At 47.1% G+C, this 25,136-nt stretch overlaps 1 protein-coding gene across 1 annotated transcript in view; it reads right to left on the reverse strand.

Moving 5' to 3' along the window:
- Positions 1–1,410: 1,410 nt before the first annotated feature.
- The window catches only part of LOC144506346 (MICOS complex subunit MIC26-like), a 50,810-nt gene continuing 27,084 nt past the window's right edge, over positions 1,411–25,136 (reverse strand). Inside the window, exons 4-9 of the mRNA XM_078232324.1 lie at positions 15,195–15,249; positions 12,148–12,246; positions 9,297–9,388; positions 6,803–6,916; positions 5,530–5,580; positions 1,411–1,649 (exon numbers count right to left, since the gene is read on the reverse strand). Of these exons, the coding sequence (XP_078088450.1) occupies positions 5,539–5,580; positions 6,803–6,916; positions 9,297–9,388; positions 12,148–12,246; positions 15,195–15,249 (402 nt within the window). The 3' untranslated portion in view covers positions 1,411–1,649; positions 5,530–5,538. The remainder of the gene's footprint in view (positions 1,650–5,529; positions 5,581–6,802; positions 6,917–9,296; positions 9,389–12,147; positions 12,247–15,194; positions 15,250–25,136) is intronic.

Raw genomic sequence — 25,136 nt, forward strand, 5'->3', positions numbered from 1 at the left:
TTCGATCAACTTACTCAGACATTATCTTAAATCTGTGCTGACTGTCCTTGATTAATCCATGTTTTTCTAATGATTTATCCCGCCCCAGAATTATATTCCCAGTAATTGGCCTGAGGTTAGGCTGCCTGCTTTAACTTATTACTCTCAATCCCTTTTTAAACAACAGTACAATGTTAGCTGTGTTCCGGCACCACATGCGTGGCCAGTGTGTTTTTGAGAGAGAACGGAGCTGAAGGAGGCTATTCAGCCCTTTGAGGCTGCTCTGTGGCAGGTCTTGTAGCTCAACTCCATCCTCCTGCATTACGACTTGTTTAAAGACATATGGGGAAAGAGACTCCTCAGGATTGGTACAGAGGGATTCAGTATTGAACCCAGTGTTGATAGTTTGTTAATTACATTGTCCAGATACACAGGTAAAGGGCATTGTTTAATGAAGTACTTTGCACATAAATGAACAGATGTTGCCCCTTTGAGGAGTTGTCACAGCCAATTTGGTTTATTTTGGTTAATTGTGGTTTAAAAGAGTATAAATAGAGGATAAAAGCAAATTACTGTGGATGCTGGAATCTGAAACCAAAGGAGAGGGTGCTGGAGAATCTCGGCGGGTCTGGCGGCATCTGTGGGGAGAGAGGGGAGCTGATGTTTTGAGTCCAGATGACCCTTTCTCAAAGCTAAAGGCATAGAAAGTGGGAGATATTTAGAGGCATACGGAAATCCTGTCGGAGAGAAGAGCAGTACTTCTTAAGGGTAGGCATTCCTGGAAGAGAAGTGGCAGTGAGTTAAACAATTGATAGAAGAAAATAAATGCGGATGCTGGAAAAGAGAAAATGCTGGAAACTCTCAGCAGGTATGGCAGCATCTGTAAGGAGAGAAAGAGCTTTGAGTTTTGACAGGGGGATCGTCTAGACTTGGAGCATCAGCTCTTTTCTCTCCTTGCGGATGCTACCGGACCTGCTGGGATTTTCCAGCATTTTCTCTATAGAGGATGCCCCGATAAAAGGCTGTCAATTTGTTTGCTCAAGATTATAAACGGGACAGCTGGGACACTGGATATGTGGAGAACTGTGAGAGTGAACAGTAAACTCTCTGAAGAAAAGCTCAATGTCTTGGATTTGACTTCACTAACTGGCCTGGATTCCATTAACCCTCAGAGCTAAAGACAGGACTTCCTCAGTACCACACTAAAGTGTGAGCCTGTACATTGAAGTTTCTGGTGTGGGATTTGAACCCACAAACTGACTGCGAGTTATGGCTATTCCATGGGTACCAGAAAAGATTTGAACAGAAAGAATAGAAAAGATGTTGGGAAATGGGATCCGAGTGCCATGCAGCAGCATTTGAAAAGCTGCCATGATTCGCCGACTGGCCTCCTGTGTGGTTCTAAATGCAATGAACAAAAACAACCTCAACTTTTCAGTGAAATACTTCGTTCTTTATTGGATCACATTCAATATACACAGACATTTCTCGTTTGTGAGAGGGTTTTAAAACTATCTCCACAAATAACAATAATCAATTCTCTGATAACTCATCATAAATATGATCTGATTCACAAAGTTGTGATGATTCAAATTCATTTTGTTCCACAAGGGAAATACAGCTTCGGTCACCGGTTCTATTTCTGGAGATCAATCATTCCGTCTCTCAACCTGCCAGAAAACAATCGCTTCAGTAAATACACTTTGTGAGGAGAAGCCTGAAGTTATTCTGTTGGTGAGATGCCTGGGCGAGAAAGGTTGGGTGGATTTCCCAGCTCATATATCATTATTTTTCTCATCTTTACAAGATGATCAGAAGATTAGATAGGGTGGATAGTGAGAACCTTTTTCCTCGGATGGTGATGGCTAGCACAAGGGGACATAGCTTTAAATTGAAGGGTGATAGATATAGGACAGATTTTAGAGGTAGGTTCTTTACTCAGAGAGTAGTAAGGGTGTGGAATGCCCTGCCTGCAACAGTAGTGGACTCGTCAACATTAAGGGCATTTAAAGGGTCATTGGATAAACATATGGATGATATTGGAATAGTGTAGGTTAGATGGGCTTTAGATTGGTTTCACAGGTCGGCGCAACATTGAGGGCCGAAGGGCCTGGACTGCGCTGTAATGTTCTATGTTCTATCTCCTTTGGTGCTGGCGAGGCACAGTGCACTCATTGTCGATGGGTTGAACACCCCTATGCCAACCCAATTTCCTTGTGGGTGTGTGTAGAACTACAGGTCATCAATATAAGGTAGTCACTTATAAACCCAGTAAGGAATTTAGGAGAAATCTTACACAGAGTGTGAGAATGTGGAACTCACTGCCACATTGAGTGGCTGAGGTGACTTAGCATTTAAGGGGAAGCTAGGTAACAATGAGGGAAAATAAAGGATATCTTTGATGCGATTAGAAGGAAGCAAAGTGGGAGGAGTTTCATGTAGAGCACAAACACCAGCAATGAGGCCGAATGGCCAGTTGCTGCATTGTAAGATTGATGTGCTATGCGAGTGAAATTGTTTGTAATTCTCCCTGAAGGCTAAATACACATATTGTAGTTGATTTGCAGGAAGAGCTGGAGAACCACATTTGGGATTGTGGAAAAACAGCTATTTACTCTGAAATGGTTTTGCCTCACGGGTTCTGAATTTCTGAGAGTTCAGTCCACCTCGGGCACTGAGGCAAAACTGAGCAGTGAGCTCAGGATGCCATGAACTGAGCTCAGCCCGGGGGGTAGAGGGGAGCAGAGTGTACGGCAAGGAATCAGTCCATGGTTCCTGCTTTCAAGTGCTGCAAAGTGTGTGTAGGTAAGCTTCGGATTTGAGCATCACTAGCAAATACTACATTTAATGTGTATTCCCATTTATTCTCAGAAAGCATTGCTGGGTCGCTTTCTTGAACCTCTGGGTGGTTCTACAATGGAATGGCTTCAGAGGCTATGAGACAGCAGTGCTAACCACTGTGCCTCCATGCCACTAGGTCTAAGTAAGGAGAGCAGGTTCCCTTCTCTAACATGAACCAGTTGGATATGTTCCACAATCTGACAACTCTTATGGTCACTCTTACTGATGGCAGCTCTCAATTTACAGGTTTCTTTTAAACGGAATTCACATTTCCAAACCGCCATAGTGTGACTTAAACACAAATTTGATTATTGATCTTGGCCCTTGGAGAATTAGTCCAGTTAGAAAAAAACCCACGATGCTATTGCAGTGTTAGGAACAGGGTGGGGCTGAGCTGGGGTACCCTCAATGCTCACTGACACATGAAACATGATGATGATTGACTGGTGCCCAGCAACAGCCTGCTATAAATGGCAATGGTGTTTTCATGTCTACAGATGCCAGGCCTGTCACCAACATAAAGTGGTGATGTGGAGATGCCGGCGTTTAGCCTGTCTTGATGCTCTCTCCACTCACATTGTTTGTATCTTAAAGACTTGATTAGCTGTAAGTATTCGCATTCCAGCCATTATCCATGTAAATTGAGTCTGTGTCTTTATATGCCCTGTTTGTGAACAGAATTCCCACTCACCTGAAGAAGCGGCTTAAGGCTCTGAAAGCTTGTGCAGCTTTTGCTACCAAATAAACCTGTTGGACTTTAACCTGGTGTTGTTAAACTTCTTACCAACATAAAGCCCATGGTTTCTTTTCTTCAAAGAACAAAGAACAGTACAGCACAGGAAACAGGCCCTTCGGCCCTCCAAGCCTGTGCCGCTCCTTGGTCCAACTAGACCAATCGTTTGTATCCCTCCATTCCCAGGCTGCTCATGTGACTATCCAGGTAAGTCTTAAACGATGTCAGCGTGTCAGCCTCCATCACCCTACTTGGCAGCGCATTCCAGGCCCCCACCACTCTCTGTGTGAAAAACATCCCTCTAATATCTGAGTTATCCTTCGCCCCTCTCACCTTGAGCCCGTGACCCCTCATGATTGTCACTTCTGATCTGGGGAAAAGCTTCCCACCGTTCACCCTATCCCCTTCATAATCTTGTACACCTCTATTAGATCTCCCCTCATTCTCCGTCTTTCCAGGGAGAACAACCCCAGTTTAACCAATCTCTCCTCATAGCTAAGACCCTCCATACCAGGCAACATCCTGGTAAACCTTCTCTGCACTCTCTCTTAACGCCGCCACGTCCTTCTGGTAGTGCGGCGTCCAAAACTGGACGCAGTACTCCAAATGTAGCCTAACCAGCATTCTATACAGCTGCATCATCAGACTCCAGCTTTTATACTCTATACCCCATCCTTTCAAGGCAAGCATACCATATGCCTTCTTCACCACCTTCTCCACCTGTGTTGCCACCCTTCAAGGATTTGTGGACTTGCACACCTCTGTGTTTCTATACTCTTGATGGCTCTGCCATTTATTGTATAACTCCTCCCTACATTATTTCTTCCAAAATGCATCACTTCGCATTTATCCAGATTAAATTCCATCTGCCACCTCTCCGCCCAATTTTCCAGCCTATCTATATCCTGCTGTATTGCCCAACAATGCTCATCGCTATCTGCAAGTCCAGCCATCTTCGTGTCATCCGCAAACTTGCTGATAACACCAGTTACACCTTCTTCCAAATCATTTATATATATCACAAATAGCAGAGGTCCCAGTACAGAGCCCTGCGGAACACCACTGGTCACAGACCTCCAGCCGGAAAAAGACCCTTCGACCGCTACCCTCTGTCTCCTATGGCCAAGCCAGTTCTCCACCCATCTAGCCACTTCTCCTTGTATCCCATGAGCCTTAACCTTCTTAACCAACCTGTCATGTGGGACTTTGTCAAATGCCTTACTGAAATCCATATAGACGACATCCACGGCCCTTCCTTCGTCAACCGCTTTTGTCACTTCCTCAAAAAACTCCACCAAATTTGTAAGGCACGACCTCCCTCTTACAAAACCAGGCTGTCTGTCACTAATGAGATTGTTCCATTCTAAATGCACATACATCCTGTCTCTAAGAATTCTCTCCAACAACTTCCCTACCACGGATGTCAAGCTCACCGGCCTATAATTTCCCGGGTTATGCCTGCTACCCTTCTTAAACAACGGGACCACATTCGCAATCCTTCAATCCTCAGGGACCTCACCTGTGTCCAAAGAAGCGACAAAGATTTCTGTCAGAGGCCCAGCAATTTCATCTCTCGTCTCCCTGAGCAATCTAGGATAGATGCCATCAGGCCCTGGGGCTTTGTCAGTTTTAATGTTCCCTAAAAAACCTAACACTTCCTCCCTTGTAATGGAGATTTTCTCTAACGGGTCAACACCTCCCTCCGAGACACTCCCGGTTAACACGTCCCTCTCCTTCGTGAATACCGATGCAAAGTATTCATTTAGGATCTCCCCTATTCAATATAAAATATGCTGGGAAAGAGTGAGGGAAATGTAAACAACTTGTACCGAGGAATAAGAACACTTTATTGCCCTCATTCAGATTTCCACAATCAATAATGATGCCGTTAGTTTGCAAATACACTTCTGTCTGAACCAAACAAGAATGCGACTGTACAAATAGAAAAGGAGAATGGCAAGTCAATGAATACATACCGGCAGAGATTAAGAGGAAGTGCTCGGAACTGACTGTTGGACATCTTCAGCCTTTAAAATGCATAAGAGTTAAGATTATTTTTCCAACAAAAAAAAGCTTAAAGGTTAGGATGCTTAATCTTCATCATTCAACAACACTGAATCTGAATTTCTAAGTGATGTTTTTTTTGTCCATACAGGTTCTTGAATCAGGTTATTCGAGTTACAGAGTTCATACTCAGCATGTCGTGCAGAGGCAGTGTCACAAATCCTTCATAATGGGACAATCTATTTGAACATGCTGCATAAACCCTTCATAAGGCAACAACTTGTTTCACAGGAGCAGAGTGCCATTTATATTTGATCTATCTACACAGGGTTACAGTGCCAAAACAGGAATGTGAACAGTTTTTCTTCTGACACAATTCTCTGGCTGTCAGTGGAGCGGCAGCAGAAATGAGGCATGGCGGGCTGCAGGAAGTAGGTCAGAGAAAGGAGGGAGTGTCCTGTGGTCAAAGGACATATTCTCAGCCTGTGGTCAACTCTGGGAGCTGGCAGGTGGACAGCAAGTCTGGAGGTGGGGAAAGAAAGTACACCACAGTGGGAGGAGCAGACAGAGTGAAACTGGGTATTGGCTCCATTTTGGGATAGTATAGTCAAATGGACCTGCGGCAAATGTAACAAGAGCAAGGGGTAACACGGGACCTATGGATCTCGAAGCTCTCCACTGCTGGGATTTTTCTCACCTCATGTCTGGGTCTATTCTGCATTGAGAGCAATTCATTGCTATGATTAGTCAACAACTCCCCGATTGATATTGTCCAAGGAGGACAGAAGCACCTAATAACTTGTTTCCCTCCAAGCCACTCACCATCCTGACTTGGAAATATATTACTGTCCTTTCACTGTTGCTGACCCTCATAAAGCACTGTGGGTGTACCTGTACCTCAGGGAATGAAGCGGTTCAAGAAGGAAGCTCACCACTACCTTCTCAAGGGCTATTAGGGATGGGCAATGGTCTCCCCAGCGACACCCACATCCCAAGACGGTAACAGGTAATTTAATGGATCTCAGTCTTCGTTCATCTTGCAATTCTAACATCCTATTGGCACAGAGGGAAAGAAATACACACAGAGAACCAGTAAAACGCTTCAGGCATTGGTTGCGTCAGATGATGGTTTGGCCCGGCTCCGCCCAGAGCCAGGGTCATCTCCGCCCAGAGTCAGGGACTAGCCTTGACAATCCTGACTGTTTTTAAAGGTGAGCACAGTTATAAAACAGACAGCTAGAATACCTGATTGTCACTGAGTGTCGGCATAGGTTGTTCACTTTTTGTGTTTTTCCTCCACAGAGATTCAACAGTCAAATATCCTTGCAGCGATAGTTCATAAAATGATGCGCTGGCTACCTAAGACAAATGACAATCAATAATCACAGACTTTTTCCTCATAATGAAAATGGTCATCCCAACATGTATTACCTGTGGAGCTCATCAGTTAGACATTCTTTTGCTGAAATATTCCCTCCCCTCTGAGTACTCGCCAGGCTGGGGAAGTTTGGCACTTTGTACTCACAGTTGAACGAGCCGTGAGAAGACACTAAAAACCAGCAGCAACTCATTGAAAATGTCAAACAGGAATCACAGTCTGTTACAGAAGAGGCAGGCCAATCAACTCATCAATGGTTCGCTAGTGGGGCTTCCCGAACTGTGGTCTGGGGGCAGTTAAGACAATGTTTTGGGCTCACTCGGCCATGTAGCACCAATGGAGTGTTAACAATTTCCAGGCCCTGATAAATCCTCCCATTGTTTTCAATGGTGGCCACAGCCAAACTGACATGATTCCTCTTTCCAAAAAGGCCAGTGAAAGGGAACTCCTTTTTATTTAAAAACTCTGCAGCTTGAACAGCTCCTTCCTGCTTTCACAGCTCACCACCTTCGCCTTGCGCTCTTCAACGTCTATCTCAACATGGCTCACTCTCTGGGGTCATAGTGAAAAACTTTGGACAGCACTGCACTGCTGTCTTTCTCTCTCGACCACCGAGGTTGGAATTCTCCCCACTCCTGCCCGTGGCTGAGATTCTCCGGTCCCAGTGCAGTGAATGGAGTTTTGGCTGAGTGCCAAATTCTCCGTTCTCACTGGCAGTGGTGACAGGGTGTACAAGATCGGAGAATTCCGGCCTCACTCTAATCCCAATCTTCCCCTCACTCCCGATACTTTTTAACATGCTACTCTCTCCCTCGTTCTCCACAGCCTTTAATATCCCATCCAGTCTAATCCCACTCTCACTCACTCCCTGCACCTTTTAATATCCCACCCAGTCTAATCCCACTCTCACTCACTCCCTGCACCTTTTAATATCCCACCCAGTCTAATCCCACTCTCACTCACTCCCTGCACCTTTTAATATCCCATCCAGTCTAATCCCACTTTCTCCACATCCTTTAATATTCCACCCAGTCTAATCTCAAACTCCCCCTCACTCCCCGCAGCCTTTAATATCCCATCCAGTCTAATCCCAACTCCCATTCACTCCCCACATCCTTTAATATCCCATCCAGTCTAATCCCACTCTCACTCACTCCCTGCACCTTTTAATATCCCACCCAGTCTAATCCCACTTTCTCCACATCCTTTAATATTCCACCCAGTCTAATCTCAAACTCCCCCTCACTCCCCGCAGCCTTTAATATCCCACCAGTCTAATCCCAACTCCCATTCACTCCCCACATCCTTAAATATCCCACCCAGTCTAATCCCACCCAGTCTAATCCCACTCTCCCCCTCACTCCCCGCACCCTTTAATATCCCACCCAGTCTAAAACCACTCTCCCCACACCCTTTAATATCCCACCCAGTCTAATCCCACTCTCCCCTCACCCTTTAATATCCCACCTAGTCTAATCCCAAATTCCCACTCACTCCGCACACCCTTAAATATCCCACCCAGTCTAATCCCACTCTCCCCCTCACTCCCCGCACCCATTAATATCCCAACCAGTCCAATGCCACTCTCCCCCTCACTCCCCACACCCTTTAATATCCCACCCAGTCTAATCCCACTCACTCCCCACGCCCTTTAATATCCCAGAGTCTAATCCTACTCTTCCTCTCACTCCCCACACCCATTGATATCCCGCCCAGTCTAATCCCACTTTAAGAGTGTCCTGGCTAATATTTCTTCCTGAACAAAGATAACTAAAAGAGATTAGTTGGTGGTATGCTGCCAGCCATGGCTCACTGCATTGCTCTCTCACCAGTGAAGATTTTGCAGGTTCAAGTCATAATTCAAGGATTTGAGTATAAAATTGAAGCTGACATTTGAATGTAGTATTCAGGAGGCTGCAAGTAGACATTAACCTGACAGCCTGCCTGCCTCGCACAGCTGGAAGACTGCAATGCGCAGGGCGGGCATGTTCTGCCCCAAGTTCTGGCCAATATTTACCTCTCAATCAACACCTAAAAACATAATTCAATCAGTAAACATTGTTATTTGTGGGAGCATGCTGTGCACAAATTGGCAACCCTTATGTTAGAAGGTGAGTGCACTGGTAAAGTAGACCATTGGTTGGAAAGTGTTTTGGAATGTTCTGAAATTGTGAAAGGCAGGATATAAATCCAAGTTTTGAGTAACAATAACTTTTAAGAAAAACCCCAGGAGTTCAAGCAGATATAAAACCCATTTCAATCATTTTCAACACTAACAAGATAAAGAAATAAAAGTTTCTGATATTTTACTGAACTGTCACTATTTGAAACAACTGGGTTTAGAATTTTACTGTTAATTACCTTTGCGGCTTCAATTGTTTCTTGAGGATAATATAAAGATGCACAGGCAGCAACAAATCCACACGAATAAATCACTTTCCTTACTCGGGATCCTACAGACAAAAGATTAAAAGAATTGAAACTAAGTAAATAACAGCAAGCATGGAGATAAAAATCACCCTCTGGAAACCACCTCCTCATCCAGGAAGACTCTTGAAATCAGCAAGCTGTCAATTCCACTGACACGCAGTATCTGGTTGGGTGAGTAGGGTGGACTGCTAAGGGGAAGCAGTCACAGCAACAGAGGACAAGGGTCCTTGAGCCTAAATACTCACCCCATTTCAGCCAATCTCAAACCAGTGCCATCACCTTAAGCAGTTTGGCTAAATTCACGTTAATGGTGGTGTGATCAAAACACTTTTGATCGGAGATCAATAATCAGGATTGACACACGCAGTGCAGCATTGTCAGAGCTGCCATTCTTGTGGATGATAGTACACTGAGGCCACATCTGGACTTGGAAAAGTTTGGTCCAAATATACCCTTGACAGGAGACAGTGAAAGGGAATTTTATGCAGATGGAAGGGGTTTCAAAACGTAAAAGTTTTTCCCTCTGCCACAGTACCAAAATGACTCTTGTCAAAGTCACAATAATATCCTATGTGACTTCCTCCTGGTCCTTCTCGAGCTGTCTGCAGCCTTTCACACGGTTTGACCACATCATTCTCCTTCAACACCCTCTCCACCATCATCCAGCTGGGTGGGACTGCTCTCACCTGCTTCCACTCTTGTCTATCTAATCGTCGCCGAAGAATCTCTTCCTATTCCTGCCCTGTTACCTCTGGTATTCCCCAGGGATCTATCCTTCACCCGCTCCTATTCCACATCGACATGCTGCCCCTGGGTGAAATCACCTGAAGGTACAGTGTTAGTTTTCACTGACGACCCCCAGTTCCACCTCACCACCACCTCTCTTCACTCCTGCACTGCTGTTCCATTATCAACTGCTTCCCCAACCCATATCCAGTACGGGATGAGCAGATACTTCCTCAAATCAAATATTGGGAAAATTGAAGCCATTGTTTTCAGTCTTCACTCCAAACTCCATTCCCTAGTTACCCACTCCGCCTGTCACCATGGTCTGACATTAAACCGGTCTGTGTGTAACGTTGAAGTGATATTTGACCCTGAGATGAATTTCCAATCTTGTTATCGCACGATCACTAGGACCACCCATTTCCATCTCTGTAACTGTGCTGGACTTTTTCTCAGCTCATCTGCTGTTGGAAACTTCATCCATGCCTTCATGATTCTCGACTCAGCTAGTCTAACATACTCCTGGCTGTTCTCCCACATTCTAAGCCTGAGATCATCCAAAACTCCGTCTTAAATCACACCAAGTCCTGTTCCCCTCTCACCCCTGTGCTCTCTGATTTATATCATCAAGTAACATCTTGATTTTAAAATTCTCATCCTCGTTTTCAAATCCCTCCACACCCTCACCCCCTCCCTATCTCTGGAATCTCCTCCAACCCCACAACCTTCTGAGATATTTGCGCTCCTCTAATTCTAGCCTCCTGAGCATCGCAATCTTAATCACTTCACAATTGGTAGCCGTACCTTCAGCTGTCGAGGCTCCAAGTTGTGGAATTCCCTCTCTACACCCCACACTTCCCCCTTGTAAAACCTACCTAAAATGCTCCCATGAGGCACGTTGGGACATTTCATCATGTTAAAGGCCCTAAATAAATTTAGGCTATTGTTATAAATCCAGAGCAATACTTATAAGGTGTGTCACATTATAAGATTGTCCAATAGTATTTCCGACTGACCCTGAACAAGGCTACCATGACCTAACCCCAGCCTCACCTCAATCCAGAGCCCACCTCGCGTATCCCCACCTCACCTCCCGCCTTGCCTCACCCCCGAGCCCACTTTACCATGACCGTGCCTCACCCCCAACCCACCTCACCATGACCCCATCTCACCTTGACCCCGCCTGACCGTGACCCCATCTCACCGTCACCGTTTCAACTCCATGTTTGAATTTTAGTGAAACGCCCATCACACAATGCTGATGAATCCATTTCAAATTTATCCGATGTGTTCACTGAACTAACAGCTGCTGCCATTCAATGACTGAGGAAGTAAAGCAGTCAAAACAATCAAATGACACCGACACTCTTCCTTTTCTTCCTCTCAACTTTTAAATCAACAAATGCACACAGAGATTAAAGTTCACACTGATTTGAGTGTTGAAATCACAGGTCTGATGAGGGTATCTATTATTCATTGTTCATTAACTTTACAGAAATTAATTAGCTACAACTAGATTTCCATTTGGCCAGATGTTGCTGGTGGCTAAGCAATTGGACAAAATATCAGCGAGTTAATCTGAGGAAATTCGCCTCTTTGCAATAATCCCTGGGCTGGATTAGAGTGGGCTTTTGGATTAGTTTTGATTGCCTAAGGGGTTGGATTAGACTAAATTCTATTTTTGTTAATGAGTGGGAATTGGGGTTTTTAGCTGGGTCTTCAGCTCTCCAGTTACATGATTCTGATGGTGTGGACAGATCATTATTGTGATATATAAGGAATGGCAACAATGTCAGACAGACAGCATGAGACCATAGGATCTTGTCCTCTCCATCATTACTCACATGTTCACATTGTGACTTCAGACTCATTCAGGAGTCAGTGAGCAAGGGGTAGTATTGGTGTTTACTGTTCGAGCCAGGATGTGCTGTAAGGCTTCTCTCGCCGCCTTTAATCCTCAAGATCCTCTGTGACAACGTCACAACTGTGAGTGAAAACCGTGGCTTCCCCATTGGCTGAGCAACGTATAACACCACAATCTGAACTAAGCTCCTACCCCTTCCAGCAAGGAAAAGACCAGCCACTCCAGCCAGGGCAATGATTCCAGCACGTGGGAAAAATCCACTCGGTGGGTTTTTCAGGAAAGTATATCCATCTACCAAAGACAAAGCAAAACATCAGCAAATCAGGCAATCAGCATCTCAACATTCTCAGTTACCCCTCCATTGACTGTATAGTACAGTATGGTGCATATAACAGTTTACTCAGCACTCCCACATTCCCAGTTGCAAGTTTAATTTAACTGGATGTGGAAAACATAAATCTGAGCCAGGTAACTGAAAACTTACCAGCGTACCACTAATACATGCTCACGACTGAACCTGGCATTGAAGGGAGACTGAGCCCGGCACCGAGGGGAGACTGAGCCCGGCACCGAGGGGAGACGGAGCCCGGCACCGAGGGGAGACGGAGCCCGGCACCGAGGGGAGACGGAGCCCGGCACCGAGGGGAGACGGAGCCCGGCACCGAGGGGAGACGGAGCCCGGCACCGAGGGGAGACGGAGCCCGGCACCGAGGGGAGACGGAGCCCGGCACCGAGGGGAGACGGAGCCCGGCACCGAGGGGAGACGGAGCCCGGCACCGAGGGGAGACGGAGCCCGGCACCGAGGGGAGACGGAGCCCGGCACCGAGGGGAGACGGAGCCCGGCACCGAGGGGAGACGGAGCCCGGCACCGAGGGGAGACGGAGCCCGGCACCGAGGGGAGACGGAGCCCGGCACCGAGGGGAGACGGAGCCCGGCACCGAGGGGAGACGGAGCCCGGCACCGAGGGGAGACGGAGCCCGGCACCGAGGGGAGACGGAGCCCGGCACCGAGGGGAGACGGAGCCCGGCACCGAGGGGAGACGGAGCCCGGCACCGAGGGGAGACGGAGCCCGGCACCGAGGGGAGACGGAGCCCGGCACCGAGGGGAGACGGAGCCCGGCACCGAGGGGAGACGGAGCCCGGCACCGAGGGGAGACGGAGCCCGGCACCGAGGGGAGACGGAGCCCGGCACCGAGGGGAGACGGAGCCCGGCACCGAGGGGAGACGGAGCCCGGCACCGAGGGGAGACGGAGCCCGGCACCGAGGGGAGACGGAGCCCGGCACCGAGGGGAGACGGAGCCCGGCACCGAGGGGAGACGGAGCCCGGCACCGAGGGGAGACGGAGCCCGGCACCGAGGGGAGACGGAGCCCGGCACCGAGGGGAGACGGAGCCCGGCACCGAGGGGAGACGGAGCCCGGCACCGAGGGGAGACGGAGCCCGGCACCGAGGGGAGACGGAGCCCGGCACCGAGGGGAGACGGAGCCCGGCACCGAGGGGAGACGGAGCCCGGCACCGAGGGGAGACGGAGCCCGGCACCGAGGGGAGACGGAGCCCGGCACCGAGGGGAGACGGAGCCCGGCACCGAGGGGAGACGGAGCCCGGCACCGAGGGGAGACGGAGCCCGGCACCGAGGGGAGACGGAGCACGGCGCCGAGGGGACACTGAGCCCGGCGCCGAGGGGACACTGAGCCCGGCGCCGAGGGGACACTGAGCCCGGCGCCGAGGGGACACTGAGCCCGGCGCCGAGGGGAGACTGAGCACGGCGCCGAGGGGAGACTGAGCCCGGCGCCGAGGGGAGACTGAGCACGGCGCCGAGGGGAGACTGAGCACGGCGCCGAGGGGAGACTGAGCACGGCGCCGAGGGGAGACTGAGCACGGCGCCGAGGGGAGACTGAGCCCGGCGCCGAGGGGAGACTGAGCACGGCGCCGAGGGGACACTGAGCCCGGCGCCGAGGGGACACTGAGCCCGGCGCCGAGGGGACACTGAGCCCGGCACCGAGGGGACACTGAGCCCGGCACCGAGGGGACACTGAGCCCGGCACCGAGGGGACACTGAGCCCGGCACCGGGGGGAAGACTGAGGCTGGCACCGAGGGGACACTGAGCCCGGCAACGAGGGGAGACGGAGGCTGGCACTGAGGGGAGACTGAGCCTGGCACCGAGGGGAGACTGAGCCCGGCAACGAGGGGAGACGGAGGCTGGTACTGAGCGTAGATTGAGCCTGGCACTGAGGGGAGACTGAGCCCGGCACCTGGCGGGGGGGGGGGGGGGGGGGGGGGGGGACTGAGCCTGGCACTGAGGGGAGACTGAGCCTGGCACTGAGGGTTGGCTGAGCCTGGTAGATTGATGATCAGAGCAATCTGGTTTGTGATTGGTATTCAGCATGGACACGGGTACATCTTGAGGTTGTGTTACAAGCGGGCATGGAGAACCTGTATGATTGCACAATGCACAGGGAGAGCCCACGAGATGACCAGTTGAGATACTTTACAACAGACACCTTCTCAGCCTGAGGACAGTGCAGATTTCTGGTTCTGCCAATAACAAAGCACATGTTTACATCTGTTTCCATAGCTAGTTTTCCGTGGAATAGGTCGCTAGGCTGTTTCCAGAGGCAATAGCTTGAGAGGCACCACTGCACATCAAGGATGGCTGACCCGGAAGGAGACTCTCCCACTTGACCGCACATCCACTGGCATATCAGAAAGAGTTACAGGTTCGGCTACGTTATGAACATATCTTCCATGACCATCAAGTCCTCGAATGGGACTTAAACCCAGAGCTTCGAGCTCAGAGGCAGGAAACATGAGACATCCTCTACAAATAAGAACGCCACCAAAATTGTAATCTAAGTATGGAGCAAGCGAGAAGGGGAAGTGAAGAGAATTACTTTAAAAGAAAAGGGTTAATATTGGACACACGATCACAACAAGGGTTGTCATCAACAAAAAGAAAGACAATGTTAAGAATGCAGGTCCCTTTATCAGTACACCAGCTCTCTCTTCAGAGTGAATTGAGAGCCAGTGATGCTCAATCCTCTATTTAGGAACTGGGTTTTTCCTCAGTGGGAGAGGCTGTTAGACAGGGAGAGGATCCGGAAATGAAGAGTGGAAACTAGTATTTGTACTGAACGAAAGTATCACAGTAAACAGTTGTGAATCATCAGGATATCTTCTGCTGCCTCATTCAGTAAATGGATATTCACCTGCTTAACATCACAGACCGCCAAAGGACTCTTACCTTTTCCAATCTGAACTGTCTTTCCTATTTTAGGCTTCACTGTTGCATAAGCATCCTAGGAGAAAAAAAAAATCAATAAGGGAAGAATCTGCTGAAGGGGAATTCAAAGACCTGAATGAGGATTTTCAACCTCGCCTTCACCCTGCACCTAGATATAAAAGTCACACTGTGAGGATTGTTCTCCAGTAGGTTTTATTGTCAAAGGGTAATATCCCTGTTACAGATTAGGATCTGCGACATCTATCTTCTTCAATTCAGTGGTATACGTCTTGTTGAATTATACAAGACATTGGTAATGCGACACTTGGAATACTGTACAGTTCTAGTCACCCTATTATAGAAAGGATATTATTAAACTAGAAAGAGTGCAGAAGAGATTTACTAGGATGCTACCAGGACTTGATGGTTTGAGTTATAAGGAGAGGCTGGATAGACTGGGACTTTTTTCTCTGGAACGTAGGAGGCTGAGGGGTGATCTTATAGAGGTCTATAAAATAATGAGGGGCATAGATCACTAGACAGTCAATATCTTTTCCCAAAGGTAAGGAGTCTAAAACTAGAGGGCATAGGTTTAAGGTGAGAGGGGAGAGATACAAAAGGGTCCGGAGGGGCAATTTTTTCACACAGAGGGTGGTGAGCTGCCAGAGGTAGTAGTAGAGGCAGGTACAATTTTATCTGTTAAAAAGTTTTAGACAGTTACATGGGTAAGATGGGTATCGAAAGGTATGGGCCAAATGCAGGCAATTGGGACTAGATTAGGGGTTTTAAAAAAAAGGGTGGCATGGACAAGTTGGACCGAAGGGCCTGTTTCCATGCTGTAAACCTCTATGACTCAATCTATGAGTTGCAGCTGTAAGTGGATCATGGTCCCTTATGTTCTGGTGTTGATCCAAGATCATAGAATCATAAAATCCTACAGTGCAGGAGGCCATTTGGCCCTTCAAGTCTGCACTGACCACAATCCCACCCAGGCCCTATCCCCCCGTGGCATTTACCCTAGCTAGTTCCCCCTGACAGCTGGCAATTTATCATGGTCAATCTACCTAACGCATACATCTTTGGATTGTGGGAGGAAACCAGAGCTCCCGGAGGAAACCCACGCAGACACATGGAGAATGTGCAAACTCCGCACAGACATTGACCCAAGCCGGGAATCGAACCCGGGTCCCTGGCGCTGTGAGGCAGCAGTGCTAACCACTGCACCACCATGCCGCCCCATTCAATATGTATTTGTATACTGTGTAACTCAAGGGTGTAACAATTCACCCCTAGCTTCATCCACAGAGACAGTTTTATGAACTCAAAGGAGCCATTAACATGTTTTTAAAATCTTAAAACACATCAACAAGCAAATACTCGTTAAGACGAGGTCAGGTTTAGCTTGTTAAGTTGTTTAATTTAGTCGGGATTGAACACTTTTTAAAATCATTTGCAGGATGTTACTGACCAGGCCCAGCATTTATTACCCATCCCTCGTTGCCCTTGAGAAGGTGGTGGTGAGCTGCAGTCAATGTGATGTAGGTACACCCACAGTGCTGTTAGGGAGGAATGTCCAGGATTTTGATCCAGCGACAATGGAAGGTGATATATTTCCAAGTCAGGATGGTGAGTGACTTGGAGGGAAATGTCCAGATGGTGGTGTTCCCATGTATCTGTTGCCCTTGTTCTTCTAGGTGGTAAAGGCCATGGGATTGGAAGCTGTTGTCGAAGGAGCCTTGCCACAACAACAACTACAGTTAGACTCACTTGATTTAATCAGTGCAATTTATCCATGTAAATGAAATTCTGCTGATGGAGCTAAATAAAGAAGGCTATGAAACATAAACACCAATATGGATCAGTTGTGTTAAATGGCTGGGGTTTGTGCTTTAAAATCTATGTAACACAACAAAGTTCCACCATTCGTAGGGTTACATTCTTGCAAAAGCTTGCAAACAGTGAAATCATGAATGATAAATGCACTTCCCAATGGAAGCCAATCAGATCAGTTTCAGCATCTGTGCTCAGTTCTGGTCGCATCATTACAGGAAGGATGTGGAAAAGATTGAAAGGGTGCAGAGGAGATTTACAAGGATGTTGCCTGGATTGAGTGGCATGCCTTATGAGGATAGGCTGAGGGAGCTCTGTCTTTTCTCCTTGGAGAGACGAAGGATGAGAGGAGACCTAATAGAGGTGTATCAGATGTTGAGAGGCATAGATTGGGTAGACTCTCAGAGGCTTTTTCCCAGGGTGGAAATGGCTGCTACGAGAGGACACAGGTTTAAGGTGCTGGGGGGTAGGTATAGGGGAAATGTTAGGGGGAAGTTTTTCACACAGAGGGTGGTGGGCGAGTGGAATCGGCTGCCGTCAGTGGTGGTGGAGGCAAACTCAATAGGGTCTTTTAAGAGACTCCTGGATGAGTAAATGGGACTTAATAGGATGGAGGGTTATAGGTAGGCCTAAAAGGTAGGGATATGTTCGGCACAACTTGTGGGGCCAAAGGGCCTGTTTTGTGCTGTAGTTTTTCTATGTTTCTATCTGAAAATGTGACATGCAAAATGAATCAAAGGCAATAAACACTGTTTTCAATACAGTTAAAGAGAAATTTACTGGAGAAATTGTTTAATAAATTAAGAACATTATAACATGTGTCACACTTACAGGACTTGAGACCAGAGGTGGTGATGAGGATTTACATCACCTTAACAAGGAAAACCCTCATGTAAATGACAGCAGATAATGTAGACGTAGGAAGTACGTCATGTGCACCATTTTTTTAAAAACTTCATTTCAGTGGTTTTTCTTTCTTTAGGCATTTTCTAAAGTTGGCTTCTATTTTCTTATTTTTCAAGCCGCAGATTAGCAAACCTTTGGGCTGGAGATGGGTGATCTGGTATACACAGACTAGCGCAGATATGCAAATTGCAAGACATTACTATAATACAAAAAAAATGAACGGGCTACATTTCCCCACATCAGTGAGTCACCTTGCTTAACTTCTGCAAAGAATACTTCACCTTTGTTGGAACTAACTGAACAAAGCCAAATTTCAAAACTTCTATTTTTGAGAAAGGTGACCTTCAGTTTGATGGGTTTTCTTTCTGGAATCATAAAATAGAATCATAGAATCCCTACAGTGCAGAAGGAGGCCATTTGGCCCATTGAGCCCGCACCAACAACAATCTCACCCAGGCCCTCTCCCCGTAACCCCACGTAATTACCCCGCTAATCCCCCTAACATTAAAGGGCAATTTAGCATGGCCAATCAACCTAAACTGCACATCTTTTTACTGTGGGAGGAAACCGGAGCACCCGGAAAAAACCCATGCACACACAGGGAGAACGTGCAAACCCCACAGAGACAGTCACCCGAGGCTAGAATTGAACCCAGGTCCCTGGTGCTGGGAGGCAGCAGTGCTAACCACTGTGCTTCTCACCTTTTTGTTGATTCTAATTGCAAGAAGCGAATCTCAGTAGACCTGAGATTTCAGTAGATTCCCTTGCAACCAACCCTTCTGAGCGCAAAGGTAACGAGTCAATTAACTGAAGGAATAGACAATCACTGAAATATCCAAATTAACCTTAATTTTCCTGAAATATGCTGATTGAACTACTCTGTCTCACTGTCAATCTGAAATAAATATTAAAATGCTGGAAATACTGAGCCAATATCTTGAAGAAGTTCTGCTCGTCTCTCTGAATGGATTTCAGATCATTGCTTTGTTTCCCTCTTCTCATGTTCAATCAGGGTTCAATCCAAAACCCAATTTCACATCCCCTTTCCTCAGTAACTATCTCTAACTTTAACGTATTCCCTGTGGATTTCAGAGATTCTACCTTTCATGTTTCACATCCACCTATAATTACAGATATTTCCGAAACATTCAACCCTCCTCCGTTCTCACTGTATCCTAAGGCCCACCTCTAATTTCAACAGCACTGACCAAAGAATCTCTCGAGTGCAGAAGAAGGCCATTCAGCCCATTAGGTCTGCACCGGCTCTCTGAAAAAGCAATCCACCCAGGCCCTCCCCTCTGCCCTGTCACACCCCCCCTCATCCTGCATTTCACCATGGCCAATCCACCTAACCTACATATCTTTGGACTGTGGGAGGAAACCAAAGCACACAGAGGAAACACACGCAGACACAGGGAGAACATGCAAACTCCACACATTTGCATGAAAGAATAAAGGTCACGGAGGGATTTAAATATGAAGGTGAGAATTCTAATCTGAAGGTATTAAAGCAGTAGGGGCAAAGGTTGAGCAACTGGCCCAGGGGTGAATGGGGTTTGGTACGAGTTGAGAAACAGGTAGCAGAGCTCTAGTTTCTGGAAGATCAGCCAGGAGTGCGTCGAAACAGTCAAGTTTAGAGGTAATGACAGAGTGAATGAGGCTTTCAGCAACAGCAGATGAGATGAGACAGGGCAATGTCGGGTGAGGTTATAGAGGTGGAAATAGGTGGTCTTAGTGGTGGCATATGTGATCAAATATGACAACTGAGGTTCTGAACTTTCTGATTTGGCCCGATGCAGAGGGAGGGACGGAGTGGGTTGCAAGTGAATGGAGCTTGGAGCAGGGACCAAAACAGTAGTTTCACTCTCCCCAGTGTTTAATCAGAGGAGATTTCTGCAGACGCCGGCAGAATCTAGAGAGTGGAGGAGCTGAGAGAGATGGTGATGAGGGAGAGCTGGGTTGTCAGTGTACATGTGAAAGCTAATACAGTGCTTTTGGATGGTGTCCCTAAAGGGGAGTGCTTTGATGTGAAATAGGAGGGGTCAAGGATAGCTCCTTGGAAGACGCCAGAGATAACAGTACAGGAACAGGAAGAGAAACTGTTACCAGTGATTCTCTGGCTACGATTAGATAGATTAGATTAGACCTACCCAGTTGGAGGACAGTGGAGTGGTGTTGGAGGAGGATGATGTGTCTGTCAACGTATCAGCAATTGCATCCTTTGGCAATTACATTGTTAAGCCAATTATATTATTAAAGACAAATCATGATCATTGGCTCAACTACAACAGCACAGCGGGAACAGTTGGCTGTGGGGCTGGAGCTGTTCTGAGAATAAACTTGCTCAAGGTAAAAGACAAGTTTTGGACATTTTCTTTCAGCATTTTGCATTGCTGGAATTAACATGGTCACCGTGTCATAGGCTGCAGATAGGACCAGGAGGAAACGTTTCCCTTATCAGTCAGGATGTAATTTGTGGTGTTAATAAGTGCTGTTTCAGTACTGAGACTGAAGTAAACCTGATCGGAAGATTCAAACATGGAATTCTGGAAAAAAGGGGCACAGATTGGAAGCCAACGACATGATCAAGGAGTTTGGAGAGGGAAGTGATGTGGGATGATAGTTTGAGGAGAGAAGTGATTAGTGTGAAAATATATTCATGGTGCTTCAGTGTTCTAAAACACAGAATGGCGGTGAGACACATTAGGAGATATCAGGCTTGATTAGCAAAAGCCAAGTCAGGGGTAGATTTTAATCAGTGAGGTAGAGGGAGAATTCTGGACCTTGGGGTCAAGGCACAGCCAGTAGTGGAGGAGCAATTAAAATTGGCAATACTCAGGAGGCCAGAATGAGGGGATGCAGATACCATAGAGAGTATCTGGAAGGAGATTCCATAGATCAGGAGGGGTGAGGCTATGAGATTGGAAAACTAGGATGAGAATTTTGAAAATCAGCAGAGAGCACAGGGGTGATTGGGAAATGGAGCTTGGTCATAGTAAGATCACAGTCAGCAGAGTTTTGGATGACCTCAAGTTTATAGAGTGTACAATGCGGGAGAACAGCCAGGTGTGTGTTAGAACAGTCAGGTCTGAACACAATAAAAGGCATGAAATGAGGTTTGCAGCAGCAGACGATGCTGACAGATTTGAAGGAGACCGCACCTAAAGAATCATTAACAATATTGCCGAAGATGGAAAGCAGGAAGGGAGATTGGTTGGGCAGCAGTTTAATGGGAACAGAATTGAGAAAGCAGGAGGGTGGAAGCTAACCCTTTGAACCACAGAATCTCTACAGAGCAAAAGGAGGCCAATCGGCCCATCAAGTCTGCAACAACTCTTCGAACGAGCATTTTACCCAGGCCTTCCACCCATTCCTGTAACCCTGCTCATTTACTCCACCGAGGGTGACAGCTATTTGAGAAAGAGGTGGGGGCAGTGCTCGAGAAGGGAGAAGCATTTCAGTTGTTGTGTGCAGTGGTGGGGAAGGTCACCAGGAGAAGTTGAATAATCAGTGAAGTGGAATTGAGCAAATGGAACATTAGTCTTGTGGGAGAGTTGAGTTACAAAGGGATTGGGATTTAGATTCAGGGCCATGGGGAAAGGTGCAGTTTGGCTTTGTAAGCAGGAAGAAGGAATTCAAACAGCGGCTAAATGGTTGGTCTCAATCTTGGAGAGAGGGGATTTGCCAGCTCTTCATGGCAGAAACTTAAAGAATGGATTACTGATACAGAACATAACAGTGATTGTATTTAGCAGAACAAGGAACAAAGAACAATACATCACAGGAACAGGCCCTTCGGTCCACCAAGCCTGCACTGATCATGTTGTCCTATCTAGACCAACCACCTGTATCTCTCTATACCCCGCCTGTTCATGTGCCTATCCAGGTAAGTCTTAAATGTCCCTAATGTGCATTCCAGGCCACCACACACAGTGTAAAAAACTTCCCCCCCACATCCCTACTGAACTTTTCCCCCCCTTACCTTGAACTTGTGCCCCCTTGTGATTCTCATTTCTTCCAATTGTTCACCTTATCTATGCCCCTCATAATTTTATAAACCTCTATCAGGTCACCCCTCAGTCCCTGTCTTTCCAGGGAGAACAATCCCAGTTTATTCAATCTCTCCTCATAGCTAATACCCTCCATACCAGGCAACATCCTGGTAAACCTTTTCTGTACTCCCTCCAAAGCCACCACGTCCTTCTGGTAGTGTGGCGACCAGAATTGTACACAGTATTCCAAATGTGGCCTAACCAACGTTTTATATAACTGTAACATAATTTGCCAACTTTTATACTCAATGCCCTGTCTGATGAAGGCAGCATGCCATATGCTTTTTTCACAACCTTTTCCACCTGTGCTGCCACTTTTAAGGATCTGTGGCCCTGTAATCCCAGATCTCTGTGTGTGTGTCTATGCTCCTGATTGTTCTGCCATTTATTGTATAGTTCCCACCTGAATTAGATTTACCAAAATGCACCACCTCGCATTTATCTGGATTAAATTCCATCTGCCATTTCTCCGCTCAATTTTCCAGCCTATCTGTATCCTGCTGTATTCTCTGACAACCTTCATCACTATCCGCAACTCCAGAAATCTTCGTATCATCCGCAAACTTGCTGATTAGACCACTTACATTTTCTTCCAAGTCATTTATATATATTACAAACAATAGAGGTCCCAGCACTGATTCCTGCGGAACACCACTAGTTACAGACTTCCATTCAGTAAAGCACCCTTCCACCACTAAGCTCTCTCTTCTATGGCCAACACAATAAGAAGTCTCACAACACCAGGTTAAAGGCCAACAGGTTTATTTGGTAGCAAAAGCCACGAGCTTTCAGTGGCGTTTGCTACCAAATAAACCTATTGAACTTTAACCTGGTGTTGTGAGACTTCTTACTGTGTTTACCCCAGTCCAACGCCGGCATCTCCACATCATGACTTCTATGGCCAAGCCAGTTCTGAATCCATCTAGCTAGTTCACCCTTGATCCCGTGTGATTTAACTTTTTGTACCAACCTACCATGAGGCACTTTGTCAAAAGTTTTACTGAAGTCCATGTAGACAATATCCACGGCCCTTCCCTCATCAATCATTTCTGTCACTTCCTCAAAAAACTCAATCAAATTAGTGAGACGTGACCCCCCTCATACAAAACCATGCTGTCTGTCACTAATAGGACAATTCAGTTCCAAATGTGTATAGATCCTATCCCTAAAATCTTCTCCAACTATCACTGACATCAAGCTCACTAGCCTATAATTACCCAGCTTACCCTTCTTAAATATGGGACAATATTGGCTATCCTCCAATCCTCTGGGACCTCACCTGTGGCCAACAAGGAAACAAAGATTTTTGCTAGAGGTCCAGCAATTTCATCTTTTGTCTCCCTCAGTAACCTGGGATAGATGCCATCTGGCCCTGGGGATTTGTCTACCTTAATACTTTTTAATACACCTAACACTTCCTCCCTCATAATGGTGACTTGCTGTTGAGGGTTTACTTACCCGTCCGAGACACCATCAATCAACGTGTCCCTCTCAACATGGACCATGTAAAATCGCCAGCTCCAACCCATCCCTCGCTGATGAGCTCAATGCATTCTACACCCATTTTGAGCAAGAGGTCAGCGAGAGCATGCCCTCCACCCTGGAAGCCCTGGATGAATCTGTATCTGGGGTCACCATTGCAGATGTCAGAGCAGCTTTCTTGAAGGTCAACCCATGGAAAGCGACTGGCCCGGATGGGGTACCCGGACTTGCACTCAGATCCTGTGTGGATCAGCTGGCGGGGGTATTCACGGACATCTGCAACCTCTCTTTACAACAATCCAAGGTCCCTATCTGTTTCAAGAAGATGACCATCACCCCGGTACCCAAGAAAAACCAAGCAGCGTGCCTTAATGACTATCGGCTGGTGGCTCTGACATCCATCATTATGAAGTGCTTCGAAAGGCTAGTCATGGCACGAATCAATCCAGCCTCCCGGACTACCTGGATTCACTACAATTTGCCTACTGCTGCAACAGGTCCACAGCAGACGCCATTTCCCTGGCCCTGTACTCAACCCTGGAACACCCAGATAACAAGGACACCTATGTCAGACTCCTAATTATTGACTACAGCTCAGCCTTCAACACCATTATTCCCACAAAACTCATCTCCAAACTCCACGGCCGAGGCCTCGGCTCCTCCCTCTGCAACTGGATCCTGAACTTCCTAATCCATAGACCACAATCAGTAAGGATAGGCAACAACAGCTCCTCCACGATCATCCTCAACACCAGTGCCCCACAAGACTGTGTTCTCAGCCCCCTTCTATACTCCTTATACACCTATGACTGTGTGGCCAAATTCCCCTCCAATTTGATTTTCAAGTCTGCTGACGACACCACCGTAGTGGGTCGGATCTCAAACAATGACAAGACAGAGTACAGGAATGCGAGAGAGAATCCGGTGAACTGGTGCAGCAACAATAATCTCTCCCTCAATGTCAACAAAACGAAGGAGATTGTCATCGACTTCAGGAAGCGTAAAGGAGAACATGCCCCTGTCTACATCAACGGGGACAAAGTAGAAAGGGTCGAGAGCTTCAGGTTTTTAGGTGTCCAGATCACCAACAACCTGGCCTGGTCCCCCCATGCTGACACTATAGTTAAGAAAGCCCACCAATGCTTCGACTTTCTCAGAAGACTAAGGAAATTTGGAATGTCAGCTACGACTCTAACCAACTTTTACAGATGCACCATAGAAAGCATTCTTTTGGTTGTATCACAGCTTGGTATGGCTCCTGCTCTGCCCAAGACCGCAAGGAACTACAAACGGTCGTGAATGTAGCCCAATCCATCATGCAAACCAGCCTTCCATCCATTGACTCTGTCTACACTTCCCACTGCCTCGGCAAAACAGCCAGCATAATTAAGGATCCCACGCACCCTGGACATTCTCTCTTCGGCCTTCTTCCTTCGGAAAAAAAAAAAATTGTCTGAGTTCACGTACCAACCAACTCAAGAACAGCTTCTTCCCTGCTGCCGTCAGACTTCTGAATGGACTTACCTTGCATTAAGTTGATCTTTCTCTACACCCAATGACTGTAATACTACATTCTGCACTCTCTCGTTTCCTTCTCTATGAACGGTATGTTTTGTCTGTATAACATCGAGGGCCGAAGGGCCTGTACTGTGCTGTAGTGTTCTATGTTCTATAACGTGCAAGAAACAATACT

Source organism: Mustelus asterias, chromosome 17, assembly GCF_964213995.1.
Source record: "Mustelus asterias chromosome 17, sMusAst1.hap1.1, whole genome shotgun sequence".
In the NCBI taxonomy this organism is placed as follows: domain Eukaryota; kingdom Metazoa; phylum Chordata; class Chondrichthyes; order Carcharhiniformes; family Triakidae; genus Mustelus; species Mustelus asterias.